Below are 26,762 nucleotides of genomic sequence, written 5' to 3'. Positions count from 1 at the left end.
ATCCCATGGTCCCCATCTCCTGGGTCTGTGCCTGTTTCTCAGGGCACTTGATCAGAAGGCTTTGTCCTTGGGTGGGGGCAGAGTTCATTCGGCGAGGAGAATACTTCGAACATACAATTCGGATACAGCACAAAGTCAGGCTGTACTTTTCCTTGACCCAGTTTCTTATCCTCAAGTCTCAAGCCTGCACCAGCCACATGCAGGCAGCCCAGATCTGCACCCTGGAGGTACAGGAGAGAGGAAGGCTGGGGGGAATACAGCATATTGGAAAGTCCTCTCTATACAAGGCAGAACAAAATAGGCCCAGCCTCAGCGCCTATCTGCTGTGCGGTCACACACAAAGCAACAGGACAGCACTGGACAGATTGTGCTGAGTACAAATAGCACAGGTTGTCTAATCTTGTCTGATCTCGGATGCTAAGCAGGGTCGGGCCTGGTTAGTACTTGGATGGGAGACAAACAGCACAGGCGCTATGAATTCAGAGCAGGGGGAGAACACTGTGGGCTGAAAACGGAAGGAGAAGCAGGATTTGCACTGGCAGAGAGACAGCTGGGGAGGCACAGCAATGGGGACACAGTGGGTAAAGGCACAGCGTCGGAACACATGTGACGTATGTAAAAGACCCCTGACTGACAGGAGCCATGCTCTCCTTAAGACTGGGCCTTCAGGCACAGACCTCCTTACTTAGGAGGTGAGACTTCCGTTTGGGGAGGGAGTAGGAGATGGAGGCCTTCAAAGACTTCCCTTTCTGGCAAAATGGCAGACTGAAATTCTCTGCGGCATGTGCTCCTTCAAATACGAAGGTTTTCTTCCTCACTTCTGGGGGTGCCTGTGAGCTGGCAGCCCCCAGCTCCCAGTGTCCTCTAGGAATTGCCTCGTATGAGGAAAGTCAGCTTGGCCAATATTACGCCCTCTTCCAGAAGCAGCCCACATGACTGAAAATTCAACGTAGACATGTAAAGGCCTGGCCTCCTCACCTCTGAGACAACTCTCCAGGGTTCCCCATGAGGCTGGCTAAGGCCTTCTCTAGGACTGCACTGCAGCTCAGTTTCTCCCTCTGCTCAGTCTTACTTTTTCCCCCTTCTTCAGGTGTTGATCCCAAGAACACATCTTAATAAACATGCTATACTCCAATCTCTGGCTCAGAATCTGCTTTCCAGGGAACCTACTCTGCAACATCACACACACACACACACACACACACCACTAAAATAGTCATTAAAATATGTATAAAATGCCCTCTTAATTGGATGAATAATCTGGCAAAGAAAGAAGTAGTAAATGAGTTTTAAAGCCAGCAGCTGCCCTAGGGGCATCTGCCAATCCCTATAATTCATGCCTCCCTAGTAATAGCTATTATATTATTATAACGAGCAAATACTAACCAAACAGAAGCTGCCTAGCTATATTATATTAGACAAAATAGACTTTAAGGCTCAAAGTATACTAGAAATAATGAAAGTCACTACACCATAATAAAAGATTTAGCTCACTAGGAAGAAGACATGTCTAAACTCATATGCATCTTATAACATCACTTCAATACACATAAGGTAAAAGTTGATAAGGAGAAGTTGATAAGTTCACTATCATGGAGGAAGATTTCATCAAACATCTTTTAGAAATTGAATGATCGAGCAGAATAGGAAAAAAAATCAATAAGGGTACAGAAGATTGAAAAATACAAAATGATTTGATTGAACAGATGTGTTAGAATAGTGCACCTAATAATGAGAGAATCACATTTTTTTCAAGCACACCCATAATACTTAGGAAAATCAACCGCATACTAGACTACAAAGTAAATCTCTACAAATTTCAAGGAAGCGGCACCATAAATTCCATATTCTACTACCACAGTGCAGTTGAGTTAAAAATGTAAAACAATAACTAAAGAAAGAAAGTATTTGGAAATTTTAAAATATTTCTAAATTTACGAGTGAAAAAATAAATTATGATAGAAATTAGAAAATATTTGCAATTCAAAATAATGAAAATGCTTCTGGTAGTTACTAGCTGTATGACCTTGAACAAATTATTTAACCTCGCTATGCCTCAGTTTCCTCATCTGTAAAAGGAGAACAGTAATAGTACCTATTACTTCTTGTTAGAATTCAGTATGGTAATATACAAAGCACTTGGACTAGGACCTGGAGCACAGTAAATACAATACAGTTCTGAGTTGTTATCTTCATCGTCGTCATTATCATCATCCCAAATCTTAAAGGGTATAAATAGAGAAGTATTTAGAGGAAATTTTATAACCTTAAAAGTTTACATCAGAAAATAACAAAGACTGGAAATTAAAGAAATGAGGGTCTAACCTAAGAAGTTGGAAAAGGAACCTGGTTCAGGGTTCGGGTGGCCTCCATGAAGAAATAACCAATCGTCAGGCAAGTGCCCTGGTGTGGGTAGGGTCAGACATGGGAGAGGTGAGGAGAGGTGATGCCACATCTGTGCACCTTTGCTGCTGCCTTCTTCAGTTCTGGATGTGCACTTCCCCTCCACCTAGCCAAATTTTATCCTTCCTTCAAGAGCCCACTCAGGTTCTACCTCCTCCGGGAAGTCTTCCCTAATGCTTCAGCCCAGCGGTGCCTCCCACCTCAGACATTTTAACGCTTACTTTGTAACTATCTCGTTTGCGGCCGTTTTGTTTCCCCCAAACAGACTTCGAGCCCCCTGAATACCAGGACCGCATTGTCTTCTTTACAGACTACACTGCACCCTTCCAGGATGGGGTATGTACAAGTTTTGCTGGCTTGACTGGATTGACCAAGTCCCTGGGGTGAGGCCTTCGGGGTGGCATCTGAGACTTAGAGGCCCAAAGTCTCTGTGTGAGGAAGGATGAGAAGCAACTGGTATTCTTGCTGCCGAACTCCAGGCAGCTAGCCCATCCACCTAGGACCAGGGAGGGCTTGCCAGAGCAAGGCATTTACCATGGGCACTGATATTCTCTCACTGTCCACAAGACAGCAGGGGTCCCGGCAGCCCCTGCAGCTCTCGGTAGGTGCCAGCAGAGGGCAGAACCCCAGAGCCACTGTGCTGAGGAACAAGTACAGCAGGCAGAGGCCAGCATGGCTGCAGCAGGCTGTTTGGGACCCAGCTGTCTTTGCATAAGGACACCTGGGGTCCGGGGAGGAGGAGAGAATGGCAGCAGTAACCAAAAGAGGCAGGTCCAACGGGCTCCAACAAGCCAGGAGACTGAAAATGTCCTTTAAAGCCACCAGCACCAAGCAGAGCTCATCAGCTGCCTTTGACCAGCGAAGAACACTCTTTGGGATGGTCGGGAGCAGAGGCTGTGTGGAAGCAAATGTCCTGGACAAGGGGCCTCATACTCCTGGCTCTGGGACATGGAGGGGGAAATGGCCTAACTGGTTTTCCTACTATGGTGCCAGACTCAGCAGCAACCCTCACTCTCCCACCCCCACGTGCCGCCCAGACTGGGGGGCACAAATGACCGATGTGGAACCCAAAACATGAAAAGAGAAGAGACGGTATGTTTATACAGCTAGAGAGGCATTTTGGTCTTTATCAGCCTGGAGGGAAAGGCAGAGAGAGTAGGGAGACACTGGCAGCAAAGAAAAAACCTACAGCAGAAAGGAGAAGGGGGTTCTTTCCAAAAGAGGCTGGGATATGGCGTATCTATCCTAGACAGCGCTCTGCCCAGGCCCTGACCAGGCAGAGTAACCAACGCTTCCCCCCTCAGCCAGCTGAGAGGGCAGAAAACAACGCTGGTATTCAGGGTATCTTCCGCACACACAGGGACTGAGCCGGGGCCTGAGTTTCCAAGTGACACCTCCTATTGCTCTTTCTCTTAATGGAGCTGGCCAGTGGATGGGGTGGGGTGAGTGGGAACAGAGCCCCACCAGGGGAGGGTTAACTTCTGCTGTAGCTCTGGCCTTCTATGTAAGGGTAAGAAAGAACCTTTAGAAGGCATCAGGTTGTGAGTTTCACAGATCCAGAGTTTACTGATTTATAAGTTCATTATCCCTGTCACATCGTCCTGGCCCACTGTCACCCCCACTTAATCTGAGGCTCCGGGGGGAAAAAACATATGCTTTTACTCCCAAGGACCCCCACAAAAGCTCAGGACTGGCGAAGTAATCTAATCAAATCTAGAGCTCCATGGCCATTTGGTTGACGAATGGCCACGGTGCTCTAGGTTTGGGGGACACCGATATAACCCCCTCTCTCACTTGGGGCATTCAAGTGGATTTACTGTCAGCTTGGCCACTGGGAATTCTAGCCTGTCCCTCATTTTTCACTGCAGAACAAAGTCGTCGGCCCCTCCAGCCTGTGCTGGGCAGACTCTCTTCTTGCTGGGAGGGGAGATGCGCTTTGGAGCGCCGCTGAAACCCAAACCTAACGCTGCGGTGCTTGTGGCTAAGTGCAGACCCCACGGCCACTGAACCCAGGACGCCCGGGCAGGGGGGACGCTGCGGACGCCACCTGGGGCTCGCTCGCGCGCTCCGCGCACCCCTGCCCGCACTCGTACTTTCTCACCTCTTGATGTAGTTCCTGCCATACAAGATCTGTTGCAGCAAGGTCACCAAAGCGAAGGCGCAGATGAAGATGAAAAGCAAAGTTCGGTTCCCCAACAAATCCCGGTTCGCCGAGGGATCCGCGTAGCGCATCCTGGCGGCCGCTCGTGCGCGGCGGGGCGCGGCAGGCGCCGGGCGCCGGGGGGTCCCCGCAATCACGCGCGGGGCTCCGGGGCCCCGGGGGGCGCACGATCTACCAGGTGCCTCTCGGCGTGATCAGACGGACCGGGACTTCTCGGGGCAAAGTTTCCGATGGCGCGGCCAGCGCAGGGGGGCATCCGAGCGTCGCCTGCGCCGGGGCGAAGCGCAGGGCAGGGCTGGCGGCAGGGAGCTCGGCTGCGGCTCCGGGTCTTTCCTCCCGATGGCTTTACCTCCGGGCGCCGGCGCCCGGCATCCGACGATTTCCCTGCGGAGGGGCAACGGCCAGGTGCCCCAAACCCGGGGCAGCCCCTCCCGCCGAGGTGGCGGCCAATGGGGAGCAGGGCCCGGGCCGTCTTCCGCCGGTGCGCCCAAGAGCGCGGCGCACCGCCCCCTCCGGTGGCGCTCGGGATCGCGGTTGCCCAGCGCAGTGCCCTTGCCCCAACGGACCGCGTCCGATCCCCCCGGCCCGCCGCGAGGGAGCGCGAAGGTTGGCCTTCAGTTCTGCATCTGGGAGGTGGGAGACGAAACACCGGGACAGTCTGGCTAATGACAGGCGGGTGGTGGAGAGGGGGAGGGTGGAGCGCAGAACGCCGAGTTTGAATCGTGGAATTTTAAAAGGGGGCAGGAAAGGGAAGCCGCTGCGGCGGAGCAGTGCTTGCTGGAAGGGAACATTTGCATGTGGTGCGCAGGGCACTGAGTCACCGCGGTGGCAGCGTCCGCGCGCTCTCCGAGAGATTTCTCCGGAGAATGAATGCTGGGCAAGGTCAGTCGGGCAGCCCTTCAAGGACGGCGCGAGCGCCGCTCCTGCATGCTGATGGCCCCCGGCGCCCGACTCTTGCGGGGAGGAAATTCAGGGGCTCTCGGCCCTTGCCATAGGCCTCCACTCCCTCCCCAGCTGCAGCTCCCGGTTGTATGTCAAAGACCTTGTTGTCACCGAGACACTGGGACCTTGTCTCATCCTTGGAACCACTTGTAAATCTTAGGTCAGGCAGCTGGCTGCCTTCGGGTACCACAGTCCCCGAAAGGTTTAGTAAGTCACTAAGTCTAGAAAGGTTTGTGCTTCAAGAGTGCACACCAGGGAAAATAAATACAGAAGTGCAATGCCGAACTCGTGCCCCTTCAGAAATCCTGACACCCGAACGCGCTCCCCTTCCCCCCACCTCCCCGCACCCCGCCCCGCACACCAAGCCACACCAAGCGACAGTCCTGTTATCCTGCCACCGCAGTCTCCTGGAGCCTGGGGAGTCACGTGCCCGTGGCATTCACTACTGAACTCTCGCTGGATGATTCTAGGATGCCCTTGCCCAGGGCCCTCCAGCCACTGAGGGAGGTTCTAGAGTCAGAACTTGGAGGCAACTCTTATAGCCAAAAGAAAAAAAAAATTGATGGGGAAGTGCCCAGAATCCAATACCCTGGCCTTGACATTTAATAGTTTCCTCTTTGAACTGGAAAGACCAAAAAATGCACATTGAAATCTCATGATTAGGGTTCCACCAATAACTTGGAATTCGTGTGAACTCACAAGTTATTGGTGGAAATAGAACCTGTACCTCGTATAAAGAGTTTATGTGTCAAATAAATATTACTCCCGAGGTCACAGATAGGCTTTTTAACCAATTAAAGAAATAACACAGAAATATTTAGATGGTCCATTATTATAATAAACCTGATATTTCTTTGGTATCTTATACATCAAAAAGTACTTGCTCTTGCATACATTAATGAATTAGCACCTCCTAGCCTCTGGCTAACCCATTTTACAGTGGAAAGAATCAAAGCTCTACTTGCCCAAAGTAACTCACCTAAGGAGAAGTCTTTGGAGAAGTCATTGGAGTCTTGTGGCTCTTTCTCTCACGCATATAGGTAGGGCTGGCTTTCATGGGAGTGTGACCAGTGCCTACTCCCCACCCCGCCCCCCCCTCGGCTTATGTTCCACTCTCGCTGTCTTCCAGTTCATAATTTTTGAACAAGGAGGCCCTGTATTTCACTTTGCGCTGGGCCACACAAATTACGTGGTAGGTCCCCCACACAGGTCCAGGTTGACAGAGTTCCAGCGTGTCGCCACATGGGCCCTCACCTGCAGAGTTCGTGAGGTACCATCATCGTTACTCCAGGCAAAGTGCCCTTGTTGCTTTTCTTTTCCTGCTTTTTCTCCACACCAGGTACCCACTCTGATAGTTGTCTTTGGGTACATACTTCCTTTTTTTAAAAAAATCTATTTTAAAGTAATAAATCCAAATTATTCTTTAAAAATGTATAGCTTATTGAGTTTTCCCAAGCTGAACACGCCCATGTAACCAACACGCAGATCAAGAAACAAAAACATTATCAGCCCCCAGAATCCCATTCTGTGCCTTTCCAGCTCCTACATTCTCAAGAGTAACCACTATTTGAATTCTAACACCAAAGACCAGTGCTTCCTGTTCTTGTATTTTATACAAACGGAATCATACATTATATATTCTTTTATGTCTAACTTCTTTCCTCACCGTTGACTGTGAGATTCATCCACGTCGTTGGGCATGGCAGGCAGAGTTCTAAGATGACCCCAGAGGTTCCATCATCGTCTTTTGTACACACACCTTTTCCCAGTTATTCAATCAAACATTAATCCAGGTGCTGCTGCAAAGGGATTTTGCAGATGTAATTAAGGCCCAAATCAGTTGGCTTTAAGATAGGGAGATTATTCTTAATGGACCTGATCACATGAGTCCTTAAAAGGGACTGGGAAGAGATTTGAAGTATGAGAGAGACTGACATGAGGGAAGTTCTTCATTGCTGGCTTCGAAGACAGAGGGGTCCCCATGGCAAGAAATGCAGACAGCCTCTAGGAACTGAGATTAGCCCCTGGCTGACAACCAGCAAGGAAATGACAGCCAAACCGAATCACACAAAAGACCCTGAATTCTGCCAACAACCTGAATGCACTTGGAAGAGGATCCTGATCACCAGCCACCTACCCCTTAACTTCAGCCTGTGAGGCCCTCAGCTGAGAACCCAGCTACACCATGCCCAGATTTAAGACCTACACAACTGCGAGCCTGTAAGTGCGTGTTGTTTTCAGCCCTAAATTTGTGGTAATTTGTTTCATAGTGATAGAAAACTAATGCTTGTGTGTTATAGTTTAGATAGTTTATAGATAGAGTTGGAGTTTGCTTAATCTTTCTGCTATAGAGTATGCTACCGTTGCATGTAACTTATTTACCCATTCAACTGTTGATGGTGACCTGGGTAGTTGCTGCTATGAACCTTTCATGTCCTTTGGTGAATACAGGCATGCATATCTGGTATGTATTGGGTGTCAGTAATTAGGTGTGAAATTGCTGGGCCACAGAGTGTGCCCATGTTCAGTTTTAATGACTACTGCCAGTTTCCCCCCAAATTATTTTTTTTCATAGGTATTTTATGCAGACTTGCCATGACCTAATAAGGAACTGGTCTCCACCCTCGCTGACACTAACAGTAACTGGCTAATCTAATAGCAAAAAGCCCACACGCCCAAGAGCCAAAAGAGTCAAGGGAAAACAACAGCTTTAAACCCTGGTACTGACTCTCCTCAATGGCCAGGTCACCTGCACGAATTAGCGACGCAGACCGATGCTGACATTAGCTGCAGTTAGAACTTCGTGGCAGTTTCTGTGTGGGAAGGACCCGGATTACTTGCTACTAGGCAGATGATCAGCGCTGTCCAGGGCACCTTTGCTGACACTGCTCTTCTAATCTTGATAGTATTTTAAATCTGACTGTCTTCGCAGCAAGTCAAAGAAGCATCTTTTACACACACACAAACACGAGCATCTGTGCTGGAGTCAGACACAGAAGATCTTGAAACATGGAGGTCTGCAGTCCCTGTTGTTGCTATTAATATGGATCCGGGTTCCATTTTAAGCCGAATGTGTATTCCGGTTGCAGAATTGCAGCAAACACTCAGAAAGCCTTGCAAACAAAAGAGTAAACACATGGATAACTGATCATGATGCCAGAGTCAGCGAGCACCATTTTTACATCCTAATTGCCAGGAATGGGGACAGCTGCGTCATTGTTTCAAACACACACTTGCACACAATTAAGCCAAGAACAAATGTCAACACTGGCACCATCTACTAAATTACCGATAACTGATGGGCATTGCTCATGCTGTGAGCATCGTCGCCTCCAATATAAAATGGAAAGATGCCTTTTTAACAAAGACCTTAGAGGTTCCCAAGAAAGCCGCGTTTCGTATCAGATAGCACAACTGCAACCTGCCAGATTATGTAAGTGACATTCCGCCTGTGTGTTCAAGGAGTTTGTGATAAGTACATGCTGTTCTTGCGCTTCTTTATATTTGTGTTAATAAGGCAGGTTTCAAGAGGCTGATTCCTGGTTTGGGGACACTTTGTGTGTGATGCGGTGGGGTGGGGGTGGGGAGTCTTGCAATCAGTGGGAACGCCCATTGATAACCTCGGAATCCAGGCAGCCAGGGTTTACCATGGCACGGTCAGCTGCAGAGACTGGACTCTACTTCATCAGTCTTGTCTCCAATAAGTTGTTATTATAGAATTATAATTTAAACCCCTCTGTCCAGTTCCCTCATGACGTACAAGTTGTATTCTAAATAACTTATTAAATAATCTTGAACATGGATATGAACTTGCCTTTTGGGCTTCATGTCTGCAGCCTGAGAAACATCCTCCTCTGTCTTAGCTTTGCCCCCCAGGTGTGTCTACACTGAATCTGCTGTAATGTATCCAGTTTGTTTCAAAAGGGAGAGACATTGTTTTATTATTATTATTATTATTATTATTATTATTATTATTATATAATGGTGTACGCATCCAATGTGTCGCAGTGCAGAAAGATCCATTTCCACTGCGGGTAGCCAGAAACAGCAACACTGTTTATAATAAGGTCATGCAGAACACATTTATATGGCACAGTGGCCAAAATGGACCTGGAATCTTTGCTCACCTTGAAGGCTGAGCCCTAAGGTAGAAACACAGGGCTCAGGTTCTGCCCTTTGAGGAGGAGCACTGTTGAATTTAGCTGGGAGTATGTTTTCACTTCCAGTCCAGTGCAGGCCCCTTGACATGTTCCGTTGGTGGTCTGCATAATGCTAGAATTTCAAAAGAATGCCTTATAAATATATCTGCTCAAAATGTTTAGTGTTCCTTGGTTACCTGAAAAGAAGAAGGGGATGAGTGTTCCACTATGACCACGTTTAAGACACCAGGGGTGATGCCCAGTGCTGATGCCATGGCCACAGCAACGCATGCATCATTTCACCACCACCTGCGCTTCTCAATGAGAGCTCCAGGCATTTGGTAGACGTGGCGGGAGTGTCAACTATGTGCTAGGGTATCAAGTGACATGCCGAGGAAATGAGAATCAGCAATTCACAGTCTGTGCCCTTAAAGGAGGTTGCAGTGCAGTGAAGAAGGCAGACAGACAATACCCTCTAGTAGGACAGGTATACCTCTAACCCAAATTGGGGGTGGCAGGGGTAGGGAGGTGGGTGTGGGTGGAATGGCAAGGAAGATGTCCAGAGGAGGCAGGTTTGACCTGAATTGTGGCAGGTAACGACAATCAGCCAGGTAAAGGAGTGAGATGAGGTGTGCTGGGCAGAGGGAGCAATGTGGGCAAAGGCTGTCAGTGGGCGATGCGGCACAGTCAGCTCAGTGTGGCTGGAGACAGGAGGCAGGATGGGTGGGTAGGAGCCAAAGCACAGGGAGTTGGGATTTTATTCATGGAACCACTGCAAGATTTTAAATAGGGGAATGATATGATCAGATCTGCATTTTAGATAAATCAATCTGTGGGCTGGTGGAGAACAGTTGGAGGGAGAAATGCCTAAAAAGGCATGGATGTGACAGCTTATCTTTCTTTTCCCTGACAGGACCCTCCCTACTGCTGCAGCCCCCATCACACACCCCATTGATGGCTCATTATTGTACCAACTTGAGAATGAATTCTTTGCCTCCTTCCAGGGGAGCAGGCAAGAAGGGGCAGAGGATCGCCACCCGTATGAAAGCTAACGCTGTATTAAGTGCTTTGTCCTTCAATTCATTTGACATGGAAAAATGAAATCGGTTAAGCGTGGTCACCCGGGGCTGGTCCACTGAGCACTGGCACGATCTCAGAGCTCGTCTGTGGCACACTCTTTTGGCCACTTTCTGGGGATTTCCTCTACTCCATAGGTCCCTGGTGAAAAAACACTCTCTTCCCCCTTCCTTTTAAAACCCTGTTCTTGGGAAAGGCTCTGGTAGCTTTCATTTAAATCCTAGTGTTCCTGACGGAGAGAAATTTAACTGGAAGTATCATCAGTGCCTGTAACACAGGTGACGTCCCATGAGAAGTGCACTCAGAGCCCTGGAAGGAAACTTACAGGTAACCATCACTTAACTACATCCTCAGACGTTTTCAGTGCACTCTAATGGGGAGTGGTTTTCTGGAGGAACACATATCTGACGTTATGACAGGAATTAGTGGAAACAGAATTCTTTCTAAAGGAAATTTCCGGTCAGCCAGTAATATCAATACTTGCATGCAAAAAACAACAGGATCGGTGTATTCTGCTGGAAAACACACCGGAAACAGATCATTGGCTACAAGTGTAGTCACCAATATGACAGCCTGGCTTGGCTATGTTGTAGGTTTGCCCAGATTGTCATTACTTATAGGCCAAGGAGACAGTGCTGTACCCCAAAGATCAGCAACCTTTTTCTGAAAGGGCCAGATAGCAAATTCTGTAGGCTTTGTGGGCCATACAGTTTCTGTTGCATACAAATCTTCTATTGCAGTGTAAAAGTACAAATAATACAGAAATGAATGGGTGTGAGCAGAGTTAACCAATAGGCTGTAGTTGTTCTTGATCCACACCATGTGACATGCAGAGGCCCGTGCACAAAGTCCTACCCTACTAACCTAAAGAGTCACTGTATAAGTCATTCCTCTGTGTTCAGGCACTGTGTCCACAAAAGCTGGATAAATGACAACATGTTAGTCTTCATCCAACATCAATGTGTTAGCACAGATTCATTTATCCGTGAGGTACAGCCTGGAGATTATAGGATAACATTTCTATGCATAGAGTGCCCTCTAACTTTGCCCAGTGGTCTCATAAACGCATGCCTCTGGTCACTAGGGACTACTTAGCATGGATGTGGGTTGTGTTCCTTGTGTTCAGAATTCTTATGTCCTGAAGGTCAGTGTATCAATTAAGATCTTTTGACTAAAGTAACAGGAATCATAGAGAAATTTATTATCCCATGTATTAGAAAAAGGTGATGTGGGCTCCATGATTGGCTAATCAGTATTTTTAGACCCCAGGATTTTGTCATCCTCTGCTCTGCCACCTAAAGCAGGGGTCCCCAACTCCCATGCCATGGACAGGTACCAGTCCAGGGCAGTTAGGAATTGGGCCACACAGTAGGAGGTGAGTAGTGGGAGAGCCAGCAAAGCTTCATCTGTATTTGCAGCCGCTCCCCAGAGCTAGCATCACCACCTCAGCTCCACCTCAAGTCATCAGGCATTAGATTCTCATAGGAGCACCAGTCCCTGGTGCCAAAAAAGTTGGGGGGAGCTGATCTAAAGTATAGGATACTATACTTTAAATCAGTAGACGATTAGACAAAGAAGAAGTGGTACATAAATACAATGGAATATTACTCAGCCATAAGAAAGAATGAAATCTTACCATGTGTGACGACATAGATGGACCTAGAGGGTATTAGGCTAAGTGAAATAAGTCAGATAGAGAAAGATGAATGCCATATGATCTCACTGATATGTGGAATCTGAAGAACAAAATAAACAAAAACACAAAACAGAAACAGACTCATAGATACAGAGAACAAACCGATGATTGCCAGATGGGAGGGGAGTTGGGAGGCTGAGTGAAAAAAGGTAAAGGGATTAAGAAGTGCAAATTGGTAGTTACAAAATAGTCACGGGGATGTAAAGTACAGCTTAGGGAATATAGTCAATAATATTGTAATAACTATGTTTAGTGCCAGGTGGGTACTAGCCTTATCAGGGGGATCACTTTGTAAATTATAGAAATGTCTAACCACTACGCTGTACACCTGAAACTAATATAAAATAGAATTGAATGTCAACTGTTATTGAAAAATTAAAAAAAAAAAAAAAAGAATGTATGTACTCAAAAAAGAAAGAATAAAGTATAGGCTTCTAGCAGCCCTTTTGATGTAGTGGGCAGTGTGTCCGTCTCCTATTCTGAAGGTCCTAAATTAAAGTATAGGCTTCTTCCTAAGAGTGGTCATATGATGGGTGCAGACAGTAACTGGGACTGGGGAGGAGGGGAGAGGAGCAGGCGAGGGGAGAGAGACACTCTTCTCTAACCCGGGGCCAGTGATAACCACAGAGGGATGCCAGGCACCGCTCGCCTCACGCCTGGGTCCCTGCGCCACTGACAAGAGGATGGTATTGCCGTAGTCAGCTTAGTCTACTGAGAACCCTCCTCAGGAACGGGGGTTAATTCCGGAAACCACATTGCTGCTACACAGATGGAGAGGAAAGGGATATTGGAGAGTCAGCCTCCATATCCACCGTCATCAGGAGCACTTTTCCCACTTAATGTTTCCCCTTTCCTCTTTTTAATGGAACACTGTTGCTGTGATCAAGTAGTGTTCATGGCAGAGAAGGGACTGGGGAGATGTGCCCTTTCCACATCCAAGAAACATTTCAGAACCACGTACAGCATCACCCGTGGCCCTGTCTCCTGCCCATCCCCCCTAAACGCACACGCACGCGCACACACTCATGCACGCAGACACTACTAGTTTACTGTTGCTAGTACCTATGACTATAATCGCCAGGCTCCTTAGGCAGCCAGGCACAGGTCAGCCAACTTACAACTGTGGAAACAGATTATACTTGTTGTCTGAATTCCTTAGTGTTTGGCTGCAAAGGCTGTGACAGGCTGGAGAAAGTGTGGCTGACAGTATCCTAGAGTGTAGGAGGTGCTGTAGGGTGGCAGGAAAGATCTCAGGACCGGGTGTCTGGAGGAGACATGCTTTAGGTCACAGCTCTGTGAGCTCAGGAAAGACTTTCTTTAACCCTCTGGTGTCCTCACGTGTGAACTGAAAAATATAACATCTATCACTCAAAGTACAAGTTTGTGAAGATTAAATGTAAAGATGTGAGAGCATTTTGTAAACTATAAAGCTATATAAGTCTAAGGTAAACAGCATTATTTACTAGGGCCTGAGATGGAGTGATTTCGGTGAGTCTCACAAATTTGTGATGGTAGTCAGCTGTCCTTTGTGGCTTCCCTCCATCCTCTACAGCACCTGACTACTCCAAGTGCCAGGATGATGCTCCAGCATCCCCAGTGAAACCCAGACCAGGATCTGCCCGCTTCGCCCTCCTCCCACCCAAACTTACCTGCATTTACTCTCACTATCTCATCCCCATAACAGTCGTCTGAAGCTAATCTTCAGGAAGTCTAAAGGTTAACTGTCTGAAAGTCAACGGTTAGTCTGAAGCTTACTGAAGGAAGCATGGAATAGTGGAAAGAGCACGGTCCTGAGAGACAGAAACCTAAATTCTAGGTCTGACTCTGCCACGAACTGGCCATCTGAATTCAGTTAGCTTGAGGAACCCTATTGGCAACCTTGGACTTCTAGCCTATAAAATAAAAAGAGAGCTGCGGTTTTTAAAAGTTTTCCCAGCATTGAAACCTTGGCTTCAAAGCAAAAGAGTTGCTCAGTGGCAGCCCGGAGACACCATCTTAGAATGTGAGGGTTTGCCAGAGCCTAGTTTGAAAAACACTGGGCTAAATGTTCCCCCTACTTCCCATTCGTCTTTGAAATGTCCTAACTCGGCATCTACTTCTAAAGTAAATGACTTCATACTGAGGTGAAGTAATATAGTACTCCTCCCTAGAATCATTTGCATTCGAGGAGGAATTATCATAGCTGTATAATCGATGCATTAATACATAAAGATGGAATTTCAGGCACCATATATGTGAAAGAGTTGGGAGACTTCCTGGATCCTCCAAAATCATACCACTTGGGTTGTCCATTTAGCTTTCATGTAGGGTCTAATGCCAGGAAGTGGTTAATGGCATTTTTTTAGGGTGGTGAGTGACCTCTTGGCTTTCCAATTTGTCAAAGGGTGGGTTTCCATCAGATCCTTGGTTAATCATAAGGCATAAGGAGGACAAGGAGGGCCATTGTTTCTTTCATGGGAGAAGTATGAATTAGAATTAGGATTTCTGAGGGACAGAAATCCCCAAAATGACAAGATTTAATAAAGATACACATTTTGTTTCTCTGTTATATAACAAACATTCAAATGGAAGCAATCCAAGGCTAGAGGATTAGATCCATTCGAAAGAGTCTTTGACGATCTGGGCTCCTTCTAGCTCTAATTTCCCCAGGATGAAGCTCTTGTCCTCATGTACGTACCAAGGTAGACACTAGAGCTCCAGCCATCACATCTAAGGTGGAGGATCTTTCTCCTTTTAAGGACATTCCCCAAAGTCTCACCTAAAACTTTGCTCATATCTCATTGGCTAACCTGAGTCATGTAGTCAACCTAGATTCAAGAGAGGCAGATGAAAATAGTCTTCTAGCTGGGCAGGAGGAGGAAGGAAGGTCTATGACCAATGGTGGCTTCCATGTCAGGAGCTAGTCAGCCAAAGGAAGAGTCAGCAATTCCCAGAATTTCACTTCTGGAATCTGTACATTAATCCAGACTCTTGGGAATTTTACCTGGATATCTTCAGTTTCTTAAACGTAACTTTTAATGTCATTTGAATAGATGCGGATGAGAGCTGCATAAGTAATAGTATGAGTATGAACTTTAAAAATAAATTTGGACTCAAGAAATATATGCTGCAAAGTTCTATTTTCTTTTTAACCTTTTAAAAAAAAGCATAACATATGTACAGAAAAGTGCACAAATCATGGTGTACAGTTCCACAAATTATTACAAAGTGAAGACACCCATGTAACTATCACTAAAAAAAGAAGGAAGGAAGGAAGGAGGGAGGAAAGGAGAGAGGAGGGGAGAGGGAGAAGAAGAAAAAGAGGAGAGGAAGGAAGGAGGGAGGGAGAGAGAAAGGGAGGGAGGCCCAGGTCCCCAAACACACCTCATGCGCCTCCCACTCTAATGTGCCCGTGTGGAACCCTTTCCTTTCTCCACTTTGCTTCCTAACTCTGCCCTAATCCCGTCTTCTCTTCTGCTCACCTCACTTCCCAGGCCTCCCACGCACCCCAGGGTGGGGTCGTTTTTGAGGCTGTTTTGCTGCTGGCACAGAAGAAATAGCATGACCTTTGCAGTTCTTCTTACCAAGACCTAGATCTCAGCCTTTCCACTCGCTAGCTTTGTGCAGCGTCTCCAACGCCACCCAAGCACTGTCCTGACAGTCAGCTCTGAAGGTTCTTGTCCTTCCCACAGTACCTGCAGCAGGCTGGGCATTCCATACGTGGTGACCTATAAGACAGTCACTGCATTTTCATGTCAGTTCTTTTGCTTGGGCCTTTTAAAAGCCGGTCTTTCTATTTCACAGACTGAACTTTAAAAATACATTTGAACTTTAAAAATACATTTGCCCACTAAGGCGAAATGATTTGTCCAGCATCACACAGTATGTCAGTGGCAGAGTGAAGACCTGGGCTCTGAGGCTGAGCCAGTGCATGACCTGGAGCTGCGCCCTCCTGACCCAGAGGTGCTGAGACCAAGGAGGGGATTCAGACCTGACTCCAGTCCCATGGCCATCCAGATGCTTTTCTGGCCCAGGGCGGCCTGGCTCTGTCATCCTCACTAATACTCACCTCGCCCCACCAGAAGGCTTCCTAAACAGACACACGGATGCCAACTTTAATACACTTGCTAATAAAAACAACTCCCTCAACAGGATTGGGTTTCAGTGGTGCCTAATAACAACTGCAGACTCAGAGGGGCAAAGAGCTGGCCATGCAGAGAGTGGGTGGGACCCTCCAGGGCCAGACAGAATGTGAAGCAGCCACAGCCAAGGCAGCATCTGTGGCCAGGGCAGGAGCAGGGCCTGGAGCTGGGGAATAGGGCACCTGCAGGATGAGGAGGACAGTGAAACAGAGCCAGGCCCCATCCTGGCTGTGCCGGCAAAGCCGGGGCAGGTCTGGGGGCTCAGAGTCGAAAACACTTCCCCCTTCCCGAGATGTTCAGACCTTTAGTTAAAAAGGGTTCTTTCCTTATATTAGAAACAGAATGACGAGCCAGTATCCCGAGGAGAGGAGGTCTAGGGACACGTCCACAGCGATGCCCAGAGGATGGGGGTAGGAGCCTTCGCCGACAGGAGTTTGGCCAAGCTCTGTGGTTCGTCCTCCTCCATTCCAGAAGCCTCTCCTCATCTTGCTCTGCTCTGTCCCAACACTTTACCTTCTCCACGAAGCTCTGAAACGGCATCCTCAGCAGTACTGAGTGCTCACGGCGTGCTAGGCTGCTAAGGCACTGGGCAGAGTGTTCATTCATTTCATCTTCACAGTCTTACAAGATGGGAACGATTACTGTGCCCATACACGTGAGAACACGGAGGCACAAAAGGTTAGGTAACTTGTCTGAGGAACCCGGGCCATCTGGTTCTGGAGCCCGCCCTTCTGCTTCAGCTGGAATCTAACGCACACTATGGGGTGCTGGTTCCCTGGACTCTGTGTTGTCTTCCAAGGCTCAGAACCCCAAGGCCAGGGCCAGGGTTGGTGCGCTCCTGGGTGGCCAGATCTCAGCTCCTTCATAATACTCTTTCAAGGCTCCCGTCATGACTGTCCTGCCCTCTGCTCGCCCTGGTCTGTAAACTCATTGTCTAGTACTGTGGCTCACTGCCTTCCCCTCCACCCCGCCTCCTGCAGCCATGCTGGGGGTTTGAATGTCCATCCAGAAGATGCAGCCACCAGCCGCCTCACAAGCCATCACCTCTCTGTGCTTGTGTGATTCTCCTGGTAGCCCCTGACGGTGGTCCCCCATATGGTGGAAGGCAAAAGAGTGGGCGCAGCTAAGAGCTTGGGCTCTGTAGTCATGTTGTCTGAGTTCCAATGCCACCCCAGCCAGTTAGTGGATAAGTTTCTTGACCTCTCTGAGCCTCAGTTTCTTTATGTATGAAACAGGCTGACAAAAGAAACTACCTTCCAGAGTTATGGTGAGGAGTGAGATTCGGCACGCCAATTAAAAGGGAGCCGGCTGCATAGGAAGCATTTAGGAAATGTTAGCACTTACTATGGCCACATCTTGCCGAGAAAACTCCGAAACCATAAAATCAGAAATGCTACTTACTAACCACAACTTCCGGTTTTCCATTCTTAAAAACCTTCTGCCCCTGCCAGCCTGCTCTGCTATGTTAGTGCCCCAAGGGCTGGAGCCCTCATTCTCCAATGTATTGTCTACATCTTGGCTCCTTGTCCTTTCCTACTTTGTTAAGACGCTTCGGTCAATCACTTTAATGACATTCTTATAATTTACCCATGACTTCCGCGTACTTGATCTGTATCTGTTAGGATTAGGGTCACTGACATATAATAGAAAACCCAAAATAACAGCCCTTAAAATCATTACAGTTTATGTCTCGCATCAAACAAGTCCGGAGTTAGCCCAGAGGTGGAATGGTGGCTCTAAGTGCATCGAGGACCCATGCTCCTCTTCCCTTGCTGTTCATTCTTAGCACATAGTCTCACAGTCCAAGATGGCTGTCTGCGCTCCAGCCATGGTGTCTACATTCCAGACAGCATGATGGAGGAAGGATGATGAGGGAAGAACATAAGAGAGAGCCCCAGCAGTCTATCGACCCATTCTGCAGCCTTCTCATCCAAAACCTTTTCTTACATCTCATCAGCCAGAATCCAGTCACATAGTTGCACCTTCCCTGCTTACTTCCTGTCCTGTCCCAACTGGAGAAGGGGGGAGGGTGGTCCTACTGCTGTACCCGCTGGCCAACCCATAGCCAGTGATGACTTTGCCATCCGCTTCTACTTCCAGGCTGTCTCCACCCCCGAAGAAATTAACAGAACCATGCTGGGAGGCACCCCTGCAGGCTCGTGGCTTCCGCCCACTGACCCCCCTCACTCCTGGACAGGCCATTCTCTCTTTCGCATGCCTCCTGGCGCTTACTCCAAGTATTCCATCACTTTCCTGAAACACTCTTCCCACCCTTGTTCCTGGCAGAAGGTCTTGCCTCCGCCCTCCCTCTCATCTGTCTTCAGATCCCCCTTTCCTTCCTCTGAAGAAGCTGTTCCTGGAGGCGACTGCCACCCTGGCAAGAGCAGGGCATCTCTTTCCCTTGAATCCAACAATAAATCTTAGCACAGAGCTGAGCACACATCAACAGAACTAAGCTGATGAGAGCTAAGGCGCTAACCGCTAACAGTTTAATCCATACACTCTCCCGCCATGTTTTCTTTTTTTTTAACCAGAGCCTTTGATGCTTCATTTTAAAGGTGGTGCATAGGGGACGTCGGAGGCCCCACAGCAGGCTGACTGGGGGCTATTTCAGGGACAGTGGACCTCCAGCAGTCCTTCCTCACAGCAGCTAATGGGCCTTGGAACAGAGAGCAGTCCCATGGAAGAAAGCTCTGAGTTATTAGGCTCCATCTGCCTGATCCCTGACACTTAGGCCAGTCCCCAGGCTCAGGCCCCACTGGTGCCTGGCCACTGGGCACACCATCCACCTCCAAAAAGAGGAAAAATGACTCCGGAGAGAATGCCAGTATTTCCCCCACATTAAGGAGACAGTGTCCATCTTCTTATAAAAACGTCCCTTTTGCATTCCTGGCTGCTTGTGAAGAACAGTCTGGGTACGAATGTCCCTGGGTTTAGGGACTGATTGAGGCAGGCCACCCCCTTCTTCAATAAATGGAGGGCAATAGAGAAAAGGGCTGGCATTCAAAGCCCACCACCTCCGCCTGCACAGAGCTGGTAGTGGGGTGGGGGCTGCTCCGAGGGCTCGCTCTGGTTCTGAAGCCCCCACAGCACCCACCCTCCTCTGCTCCCACCAGGGCTAATGAGGGCTTGGGTCAGGAAATTGCTCAGGAGCTAAGGGGTTCCTACTTAGTGTGAAAAGTCTGACTTGGAAGTTGCTATAAAAAGGAGCAAAAATAACAGATGTGCCTCTTCGTCAGTCTTTATGTTCCCTGTTCCCTTTATCACACACATCTTGCAAGAGCTACTCATTTTCACATTTTCCTCAGTCACTTCCTCCCTCCAACGTGAATTACTTAAAATAACAACCGCCACTCTGGGTCAGCCTCATAGCCATGCAGAGCAGGCAGCTGCTCCAGGATGAGGCCTGCGCCCAGAAGCAGCCTCAGGTGACCTCTTTCCCCATCGCCAACCCCACAGACTCTCCAGCTTGTCAGCAGCATCATGGCCTTTCCTTCTGCAGCCCAAGGTGGCAGGCACTGAGTGAGGAGGCCTGGGGGACTCACCTCCCACTGTACAGGCTCGGATGACAATGGAAACTTTCCTGAGGACACGGTTGGTTAGGAGAGCAAGAGAGAGAACACAGGCCACCCGGCGTGGAAAGAGCACCAACCAGAGGTAGGAGCGGGGTTCTGGTCCAGTATACGCTGTCAGCATGCTGTGTGGCCACGGGCAAGTTGCTTTCCTCCTCTGGGTCTCTCCTAAGGGCGTGCGAGGGCCCTTCTGGTGCTTGGTCCATGCCCGGAGCCTCTCCAACGTTTAGTCCTGCCTCCCAAATCTTTTTCCTCTCAATCCCTCACCAATTAGGCTTGCCAATGTCTTAGTTAGCTGCCTATTTATGTCGTGCCCGGTCTAATGTAGTAGCCTCTGGGCTGCTCCTCCAGCATTCTTCTCTGTACACTGCCACCAGACTTCTCAACGCTGGTCTCACGAACTGTTTAAAATCTGCCAGTCACTCTCCATTGCATTCGACTCCTTAGCAAGGATTATCATCAGTCTTACTCTACCTCTTTCCATAGCTGCCAACTTCATTCACAAATATTTATTAAGCTATGTGCCAAGCACTGTTCTAGGAACTCAGAGAAAAGCAACAAGGCTTCAAGACACAGTTCGACTGTCACCTCCCCTGAAAAGCCTTCCCTCACTCCACTCCCTCATGTCCACCAGCAGGGTGAACTAGTTAGTTGCTCCCTCCTGTGTGTGCAAGCCGCTACACCTGACCAGATTGTGAGACAGGTGACAACAGGAACGTTTCCCTTTTACATTGCTATATCAGGGAAGTTATGTTCAGTTAACGTTTGCCGAGAGTGATGGTTAATTTATGTGTCAATTTGGCTAGTCTGTAGCAGCCATATATTTGGTCAAATGCTATTCTAGATGTTTCAGTGGAGGGATTTTTTGAAATGGGGTTAACATTCAAATCAGAAGACTAAGAGTAAAGATTACCCTTCATGGTGTGGGTGGGCCTCATCCAATCAGTTGAAGGCCCTAATAGAAAAAGACCGACCTTCCCCGAGGAAGAGGGCATTCTGCCTCCAGACTGCCTTTGGACTTGACCTGCAACGTTATTGCTGCTTTAGGTCTCCAAGCTGCAGGCCTACCTGCAGATTTTGAACTTGCCAACCCCCACAATCGCCAGAGCCAGTTCCTTAAATTCTCCCTGTCTCTCCCCATACACACACACACACACGCACACACACACACACACACACACACACACACATTATATTTACAGACAGTAAGATTTATCCTTTTAGTTATCCAGTTCTATGAGATATAACTAAAGCAGAGTTGTGTAACTGCCATGAAAATTAAAATAAAGAACAGTTTTCCAAATTCCAAATGACCTTTTGCATGCAATTCTCCCTGCCGCCCCCAACCCCTGGTAACTACTGATCTGCTTTCTGCCCCCATAGTTTTGCCCTTCCCCGAATGTCACATAAATGGCATTATACATTATGTAATCTGTTGAGTCTAGTTTCTCTCACTTAACAAAGCATTTGAGATTCATCCATATTACTGTGTATATCAGTAGTATTTCCTTTTTATTGCTAAGTATTCCATTGTACTGATGTATTTGTTTATTTATCCATTTGCCAGTTGAAAGACATTTGGATTGTTTCGAGTTTAGGACAATTAGAAATAAAAATGCTAAAACTATTCACGTAGAGGTTTCAGTGGGGATACAAATGTTCATTTCTTGTAGGCATATACCTAGGAGTGGGATTGCTAGATCATGTTGTAAGTGTATGTTTAATGTTATACGAAACTCCCGAACTGTTTTCCAGCGTGGCTGTACCCCTTCGCATTCCTCCCATCAATGCATGAGAGTTGAATTTGCCAGAACTGGTGCTGTCACTTTTTTTCTGGCTAGTCTGACAGGTGTATAATGATGTCTCACTGTAGCTTTCACTTGCATTTGCCTAGTGACAAACAATGTTGAGCATCTTTTCATGTGATCATTTGCCATCCGTATCTATTCTTTAGCAAAATTTCTATTCAAATAGTTTTCCCATTTGAGTTATTTTCTTATTCTTGGTTACACACACACACACACACACACACACACACACACACACGCACACGCGCACACACATATATACATACATATCCTGACATTTTTTTCTGGATATGTCTTTAACAAATATCTACTCCCAGTCTGTAAGCCATCTTTTCATTTTCTCAACACTGTGTTTTAAAAAACGGAACTTTTTTTTGATGAAGCTCAGTGTATCTTTTTTCTTAGTGAATGTTTATGGTGTTGATCCAAGAAATCTTTGCCTAACACAAGATCATAAAGATGTTTTCCCTGTTTTCTTCTATAAGTTTCACAGTTTTAGGTATTATATTTAAGTCTATGATTCATTTTTTTCTTAACCAACGATTCCTTTACTTAGAGGCAACTGGCTGTTGATAGTTAACATATTTCCATGCATTTTTTAAGCTGATGAAGTTTAAACTGTTTGCTTGTGTAAACTGCCTTTTAAAAAAACTTTTATTTTTCAGAGCAATTTTAGGATCACAGCAAAATTGAACAGAAAGTACAGAGTTCCCATATATCCACTGCCCACTCCCTCCCTGTGTGCACAATCTCCCCCAATATCCATCAATGCTCCCCACGCGTTATACATGTATTACAATCAATGAACCGACATTGACACATAACACCCAAAGTCCACAGTTCATATTAAGGTTCACTCTTGGTGTTGTGCATTCTATAAGTTTTAACAAATGCATAATGACGTGTATCCACCATTTTTAGTTCCACCACCCTAAAAATTCTGTGCTTTGCCTATTCATCCCTTCCTCCCCCCGACCCTTGGCATCCACTGACCTTTTTACTATCTTCATAGTTTTGCCTTTTCCAGAATGTCATATAGTTGGAATCACACAATATGTAGCCTTTGTAGATTGGTTTCTTTCATTTAGTAATATGCATCTAAGGTTCCTTCATGTCTTTTCATGACTTGATAGGTTATTTCATTTTTAGCACTGATTAATACTCCATTATGTGGATGCACCACAGGTTATTCATCCATTCACCCACTGAAGGACATCTTTGTTGCTTTCAAGTTTTGGCAGTTATGAATAAATGCTACAACATCCATGTGCAGGTTTTTGTGTGACCTAGGTTTTCAGCTCCTTTGGGTAAATACCAAGGAGCGTGACCGCTGGGTCTCATTAGGTAAGAGTATGTTTAGTTTTGTAAGAAAACCAAATGTCTTCCAAAGTGGCTGCACCAGCAGTGAATGAGAGTTCCTGCTGCTCCACATCCTTGTCAGCATTCGGTGTTGGCAGTGTTTTAAATTTTGGCCACTCTAGTAAGTTGTTTTAATTTGCAATTTCATAATGACATATGATGTTGAGAATCTTTTCATATACTTATTTGCCATCTGTATATCTCCTTTTGCCCATTTTTTAAATCGAGTTGCTTATTTTCTTATTGTTGAGTTTTAAGAGTTCTTTGTATATTTAGAATAACAATCCTTTATCAAATATCTTTTTCAAATATTTCTTCCCAGTCTGTGTCTTGACTTCTCATTTTCTTGACCGTGTCATTTGAAAAACAGAAGTTCTTAATTTTAATGCAATATAATGAATCAGTTATTTCTTTCATGGGTTATACCTTTGGTGTTGTATGTAAAAAGCCATCATGATACCCAAGGTCATGTTTTCACTTGTTATTTTCTACTGAATTTATCACTCACCTTTATCTTTGTGAGGTTATTGCCTATTTCTCTAAGTCACAAAAACCTTGAGGAAAGCATCTTTTTTTAAAAAAAGTCTCTGTATTGCCCACCGTATCTTGCCTACAGTAGACACTGAACAAAATGATGGCCGAACAGGCCAGTTTACCCACAAATGAAAATGAAACTTCCATAATCAGAGGCTTCACTATATCTTTCTGGCTCCAGCTCACAACAGCCCAAAGTTTTCTCTGTATACAGGTAAATAATGACAACAAGAGACCACTACAAAACTGTGAGGTCTCCAGAGTCTTCTGTATACCTCCTCTCCCTTCCCTATGACCTTAACCCCTTCAGTGGCCTCCATGGTTTCCTCATCTTCTTGCTTGGTAGCTATCCAAAGAAGGGATTTATAAATGCTTCGAGAAGAGCTTATTCACACTAATGCTTGCTATTTTCTTTTATGTCACAAAAGGATTTTTCTCTTGTAAAAGAAGTGATGGGGATTAATTAGTAGATGAAGAAGGTCTTAAGGGGATCTTGCTCTGAAATCATGCCATGCCTCACGCTAGTCTTGAGAGAGTATGAAGGAAGTTCTGGGTATGTCCCCTGAGAAATGTGTGCCGGTGTGTGGGAGACAGAGAGAGGAATGAGAGAGACATCAGGTGAGAGAATACTACTATTAGTCAATCGATTAAGATGTTTACAGAGTGAGAAGAGAACTTTTTTTTAGTTTCAATATAAAATAATATTAATTGCAGTTATTTAGAAGAACTGCTTGCCATTTCTAGCAAATTATCATGCAGCATGATAAGTACATGAGTCGGTGATTTTTCAGACCCTTCTTCAAAACCAGAGGTTTCTATGGCAATGCCTCCAGAGACAGGCTCCAGCGCCCACCACATTTCACCTGGGCCACTCCTCTTCATCTACTTTTGAGTTTTAAGTTGAAGGAAAAAAATTCTCCAGAGATGAAGAGAATAGGGGCTAGGGGCAAGGAGGGAAAGAATTTGCAAACCGTGGACATGAAAGATTAAATGTAACTTTGGTAAACTTGTGACTTTGATTAAACCTTTTTCTCCAACTCTGAAAAAAAAGCATGATAAAAGGGAAATAGCCTGACCAGATATTAAAAGGCATTATAAAGCCTCAGTCATTAAAACAGTGTGGTAGTGACACTTGAATGGGTAGATTACTAATCAAACAGAATAGAAAGTACAGAAGTACACCAAAACATGAAAACCCATTTGGTAAACAATGAAGGTGGCTTATAGGATAAAAGGGAGACAGCTGCTCTGAATTGTGAGCTGAATTGGAAGACAAATGAGAAATCACCTGAATTCTTGGAGGCAGCAGGCTCTGAATGGGGACTTTACTGTCTCTCTTTCTAGCTATGGTTTTGGGTCTGCCTGGGCCAAAATAAAATGTAGCACTCACTGTAACTGTGTGTTCCTTTCTAAATTCAGATAATTTGGGGCAGCTGGACAGCAGGCTGAGTTCCCACTTCATTAAGCCTGTTTACCAAAAAGCTCTTCAAAACCGCTCCCCCAACCCCACCTTGGGCTCCGAGTCCCTCCCATGGCGGGGCCCGGGGTTCCTGGGAAATGATGGAGACGATCTTCAGAGACCAGAGGCCCTTCCCGACCCTCACCCAGGCCAAGGCGCAGGTGGACATTAAAGCAGAAGCAGCTCTACATGCGGCCACCACTCCACCAGGCTCCCAGCCCCTGAATTCTGATTGGCCTGGAGTACAGCTTGCGCATCACGATTTTTAAAACCTCCCGGTGTTTCGAATGTGCAGCTACGGGTGAGGATGGCCACTTTAAATTATAAAGCTATCTTTCTTTCCATAAACTTTGATAAATCATTCTCTGATGATGTGTGAGCAAACAAGAAAATATAGTAAAAGTGCTTTTAAGCTACACTGCTGCCTAAGTGTTAACCCATACTTAGAGTGGGGACAGCAGGGTGAATATGATGAGGTCTCAATCTCTGGGGACACTCCCATTTATACAGGGGAGCAGTTGATTTCAGATGGATCTACTTCCTCCACATTTTTTTCTAATAGCTCTAGTGCTGCAAAACACATACATTGTCGCTGGCCTCTCATGGACATTCTTAGGTCAGCAGATTTCACAAGCAAAGAAGCATCTCTGCTGCCCAGCCTGAGTCTGAGGCTTGTTACTGCGTCTCCACAAACCTTTCCTTCCAGAAGGTACAGGGAGACAGTCTGTAAATCCATCCATTCCATTTCTGTATCTCAATGTTAAGCATACTGCTTAGCGGTTTGCACTGCCTTGAGAGTCACCTTTTAAAAATATATTTTTGTAGCCAACTTTGTAATAACTTTCTATTCTTTGTGTTTAACTTTTTGTTAGTTTAAACCTGGTTTATTGGAAAAGATAAGCACTTTATTTTAATTCATTAGTTCATGTATCAGTTTTATTTTAGTTCACTTTATCATAGTAGTTGACTTTAGTATCCACGCTTTCTTTACTCATTAAATACAAATAAACTAGTGTCCCATTATACACTGCATTTCGTAAGTGTCAATCTTATAAATCTTACATAGCGAAAAACTACACATACTAAATGAACTGGGAATTTAGATGTGAATTTTGCAAAATTCATTCTCAGTAAAAAAGAAGTTTCCTAATTTGTCGCTTTATCAGTTATCCCCCAATTTGCCCTCTGATCCTAAGTGATCCTGGGTCATAGCTAAATCTGAAGATTTGGTCTCCAGGGACAAGGTGGCCTCAAGGAGACAGCTTCCCAGACCCCCCTGCTATGGACTGAATGTTCGTGTTTCCACCTCCAAATTCGTGTGTTGAAACCTGAATCCCCAGGGTGATGGTATTGGGAAGTGGTGCCTTTGGGAGACGTTTAAGTCATGAGTGTGGAGTCTTCATGAGCGGGATCAGGGCCCCTACAAGGGGTGAAGAGACCAGAGCGCTCTCTTTTCACTATATGAAGATACAATGAGAAATCAGCAGTCTG

General features: G+C 46.4%; 1 protein-coding gene and 1 long non-coding RNA gene across 5 annotated transcripts in view; one reads left to right on the top strand and one right to left on the bottom strand.

The window, feature by feature from the left end:
- Positions 1 to 5,009, bottom strand: part of ST8SIA5 (ST8 alpha-N-acetyl-neuraminide alpha-2,8-sialyltransferase 5) — a 46,436-nt gene extending 41,427 nt beyond the window's left edge. The window contains exon 1 of one of the 4 annotated variants that reach the window (XM_023531350.1): positions 4,505 to 5,009. In XM_023531350.1, coding sequence (XP_023387118.1) covers positions 4,505 to 4,635 — 131 coding nt within the window. In that variant the 5' untranslated portion in view covers positions 4,636 to 5,009. The remainder of the gene's footprint in view (positions 1 to 4,504) is intronic. The other 3 variants (XM_011361082.2, XM_011361092.2, XM_023531351.1) reach the window with 3 other exon arrangements.
- A 174-nt stretch (positions 5,010 to 5,183) lies between these two features.
- On the top strand, positions 5,184 to 11,332 carry LOC111740650. Its single transcript, XR_002780704.1, has 3 exons — positions 5,184 to 7,726; positions 8,082 to 8,939; positions 10,559 to 11,332. It is a non-coding gene; the product is annotated as an uncharacterized LOC111740650 (long non-coding RNA).
- The last annotated feature ends 15,430 nt before the right edge of the window (positions 11,333 to 26,762 follow it).

This window comes from Pteropus vampyrus, unplaced genomic scaffold (assembly GCF_000151845.1).
Source record: "Pteropus vampyrus isolate Shadow unplaced genomic scaffold, Pvam_2.0 Scaffold3, whole genome shotgun sequence".
NCBI classification, from domain to species: domain Eukaryota; kingdom Metazoa; phylum Chordata; class Mammalia; order Chiroptera; family Pteropodidae; genus Pteropus; species Pteropus vampyrus.
The sequence above is the reverse complement of the archived record's forward strand: the minus strand, read 5'-3'. Positions and strand labels throughout refer to the sequence as shown.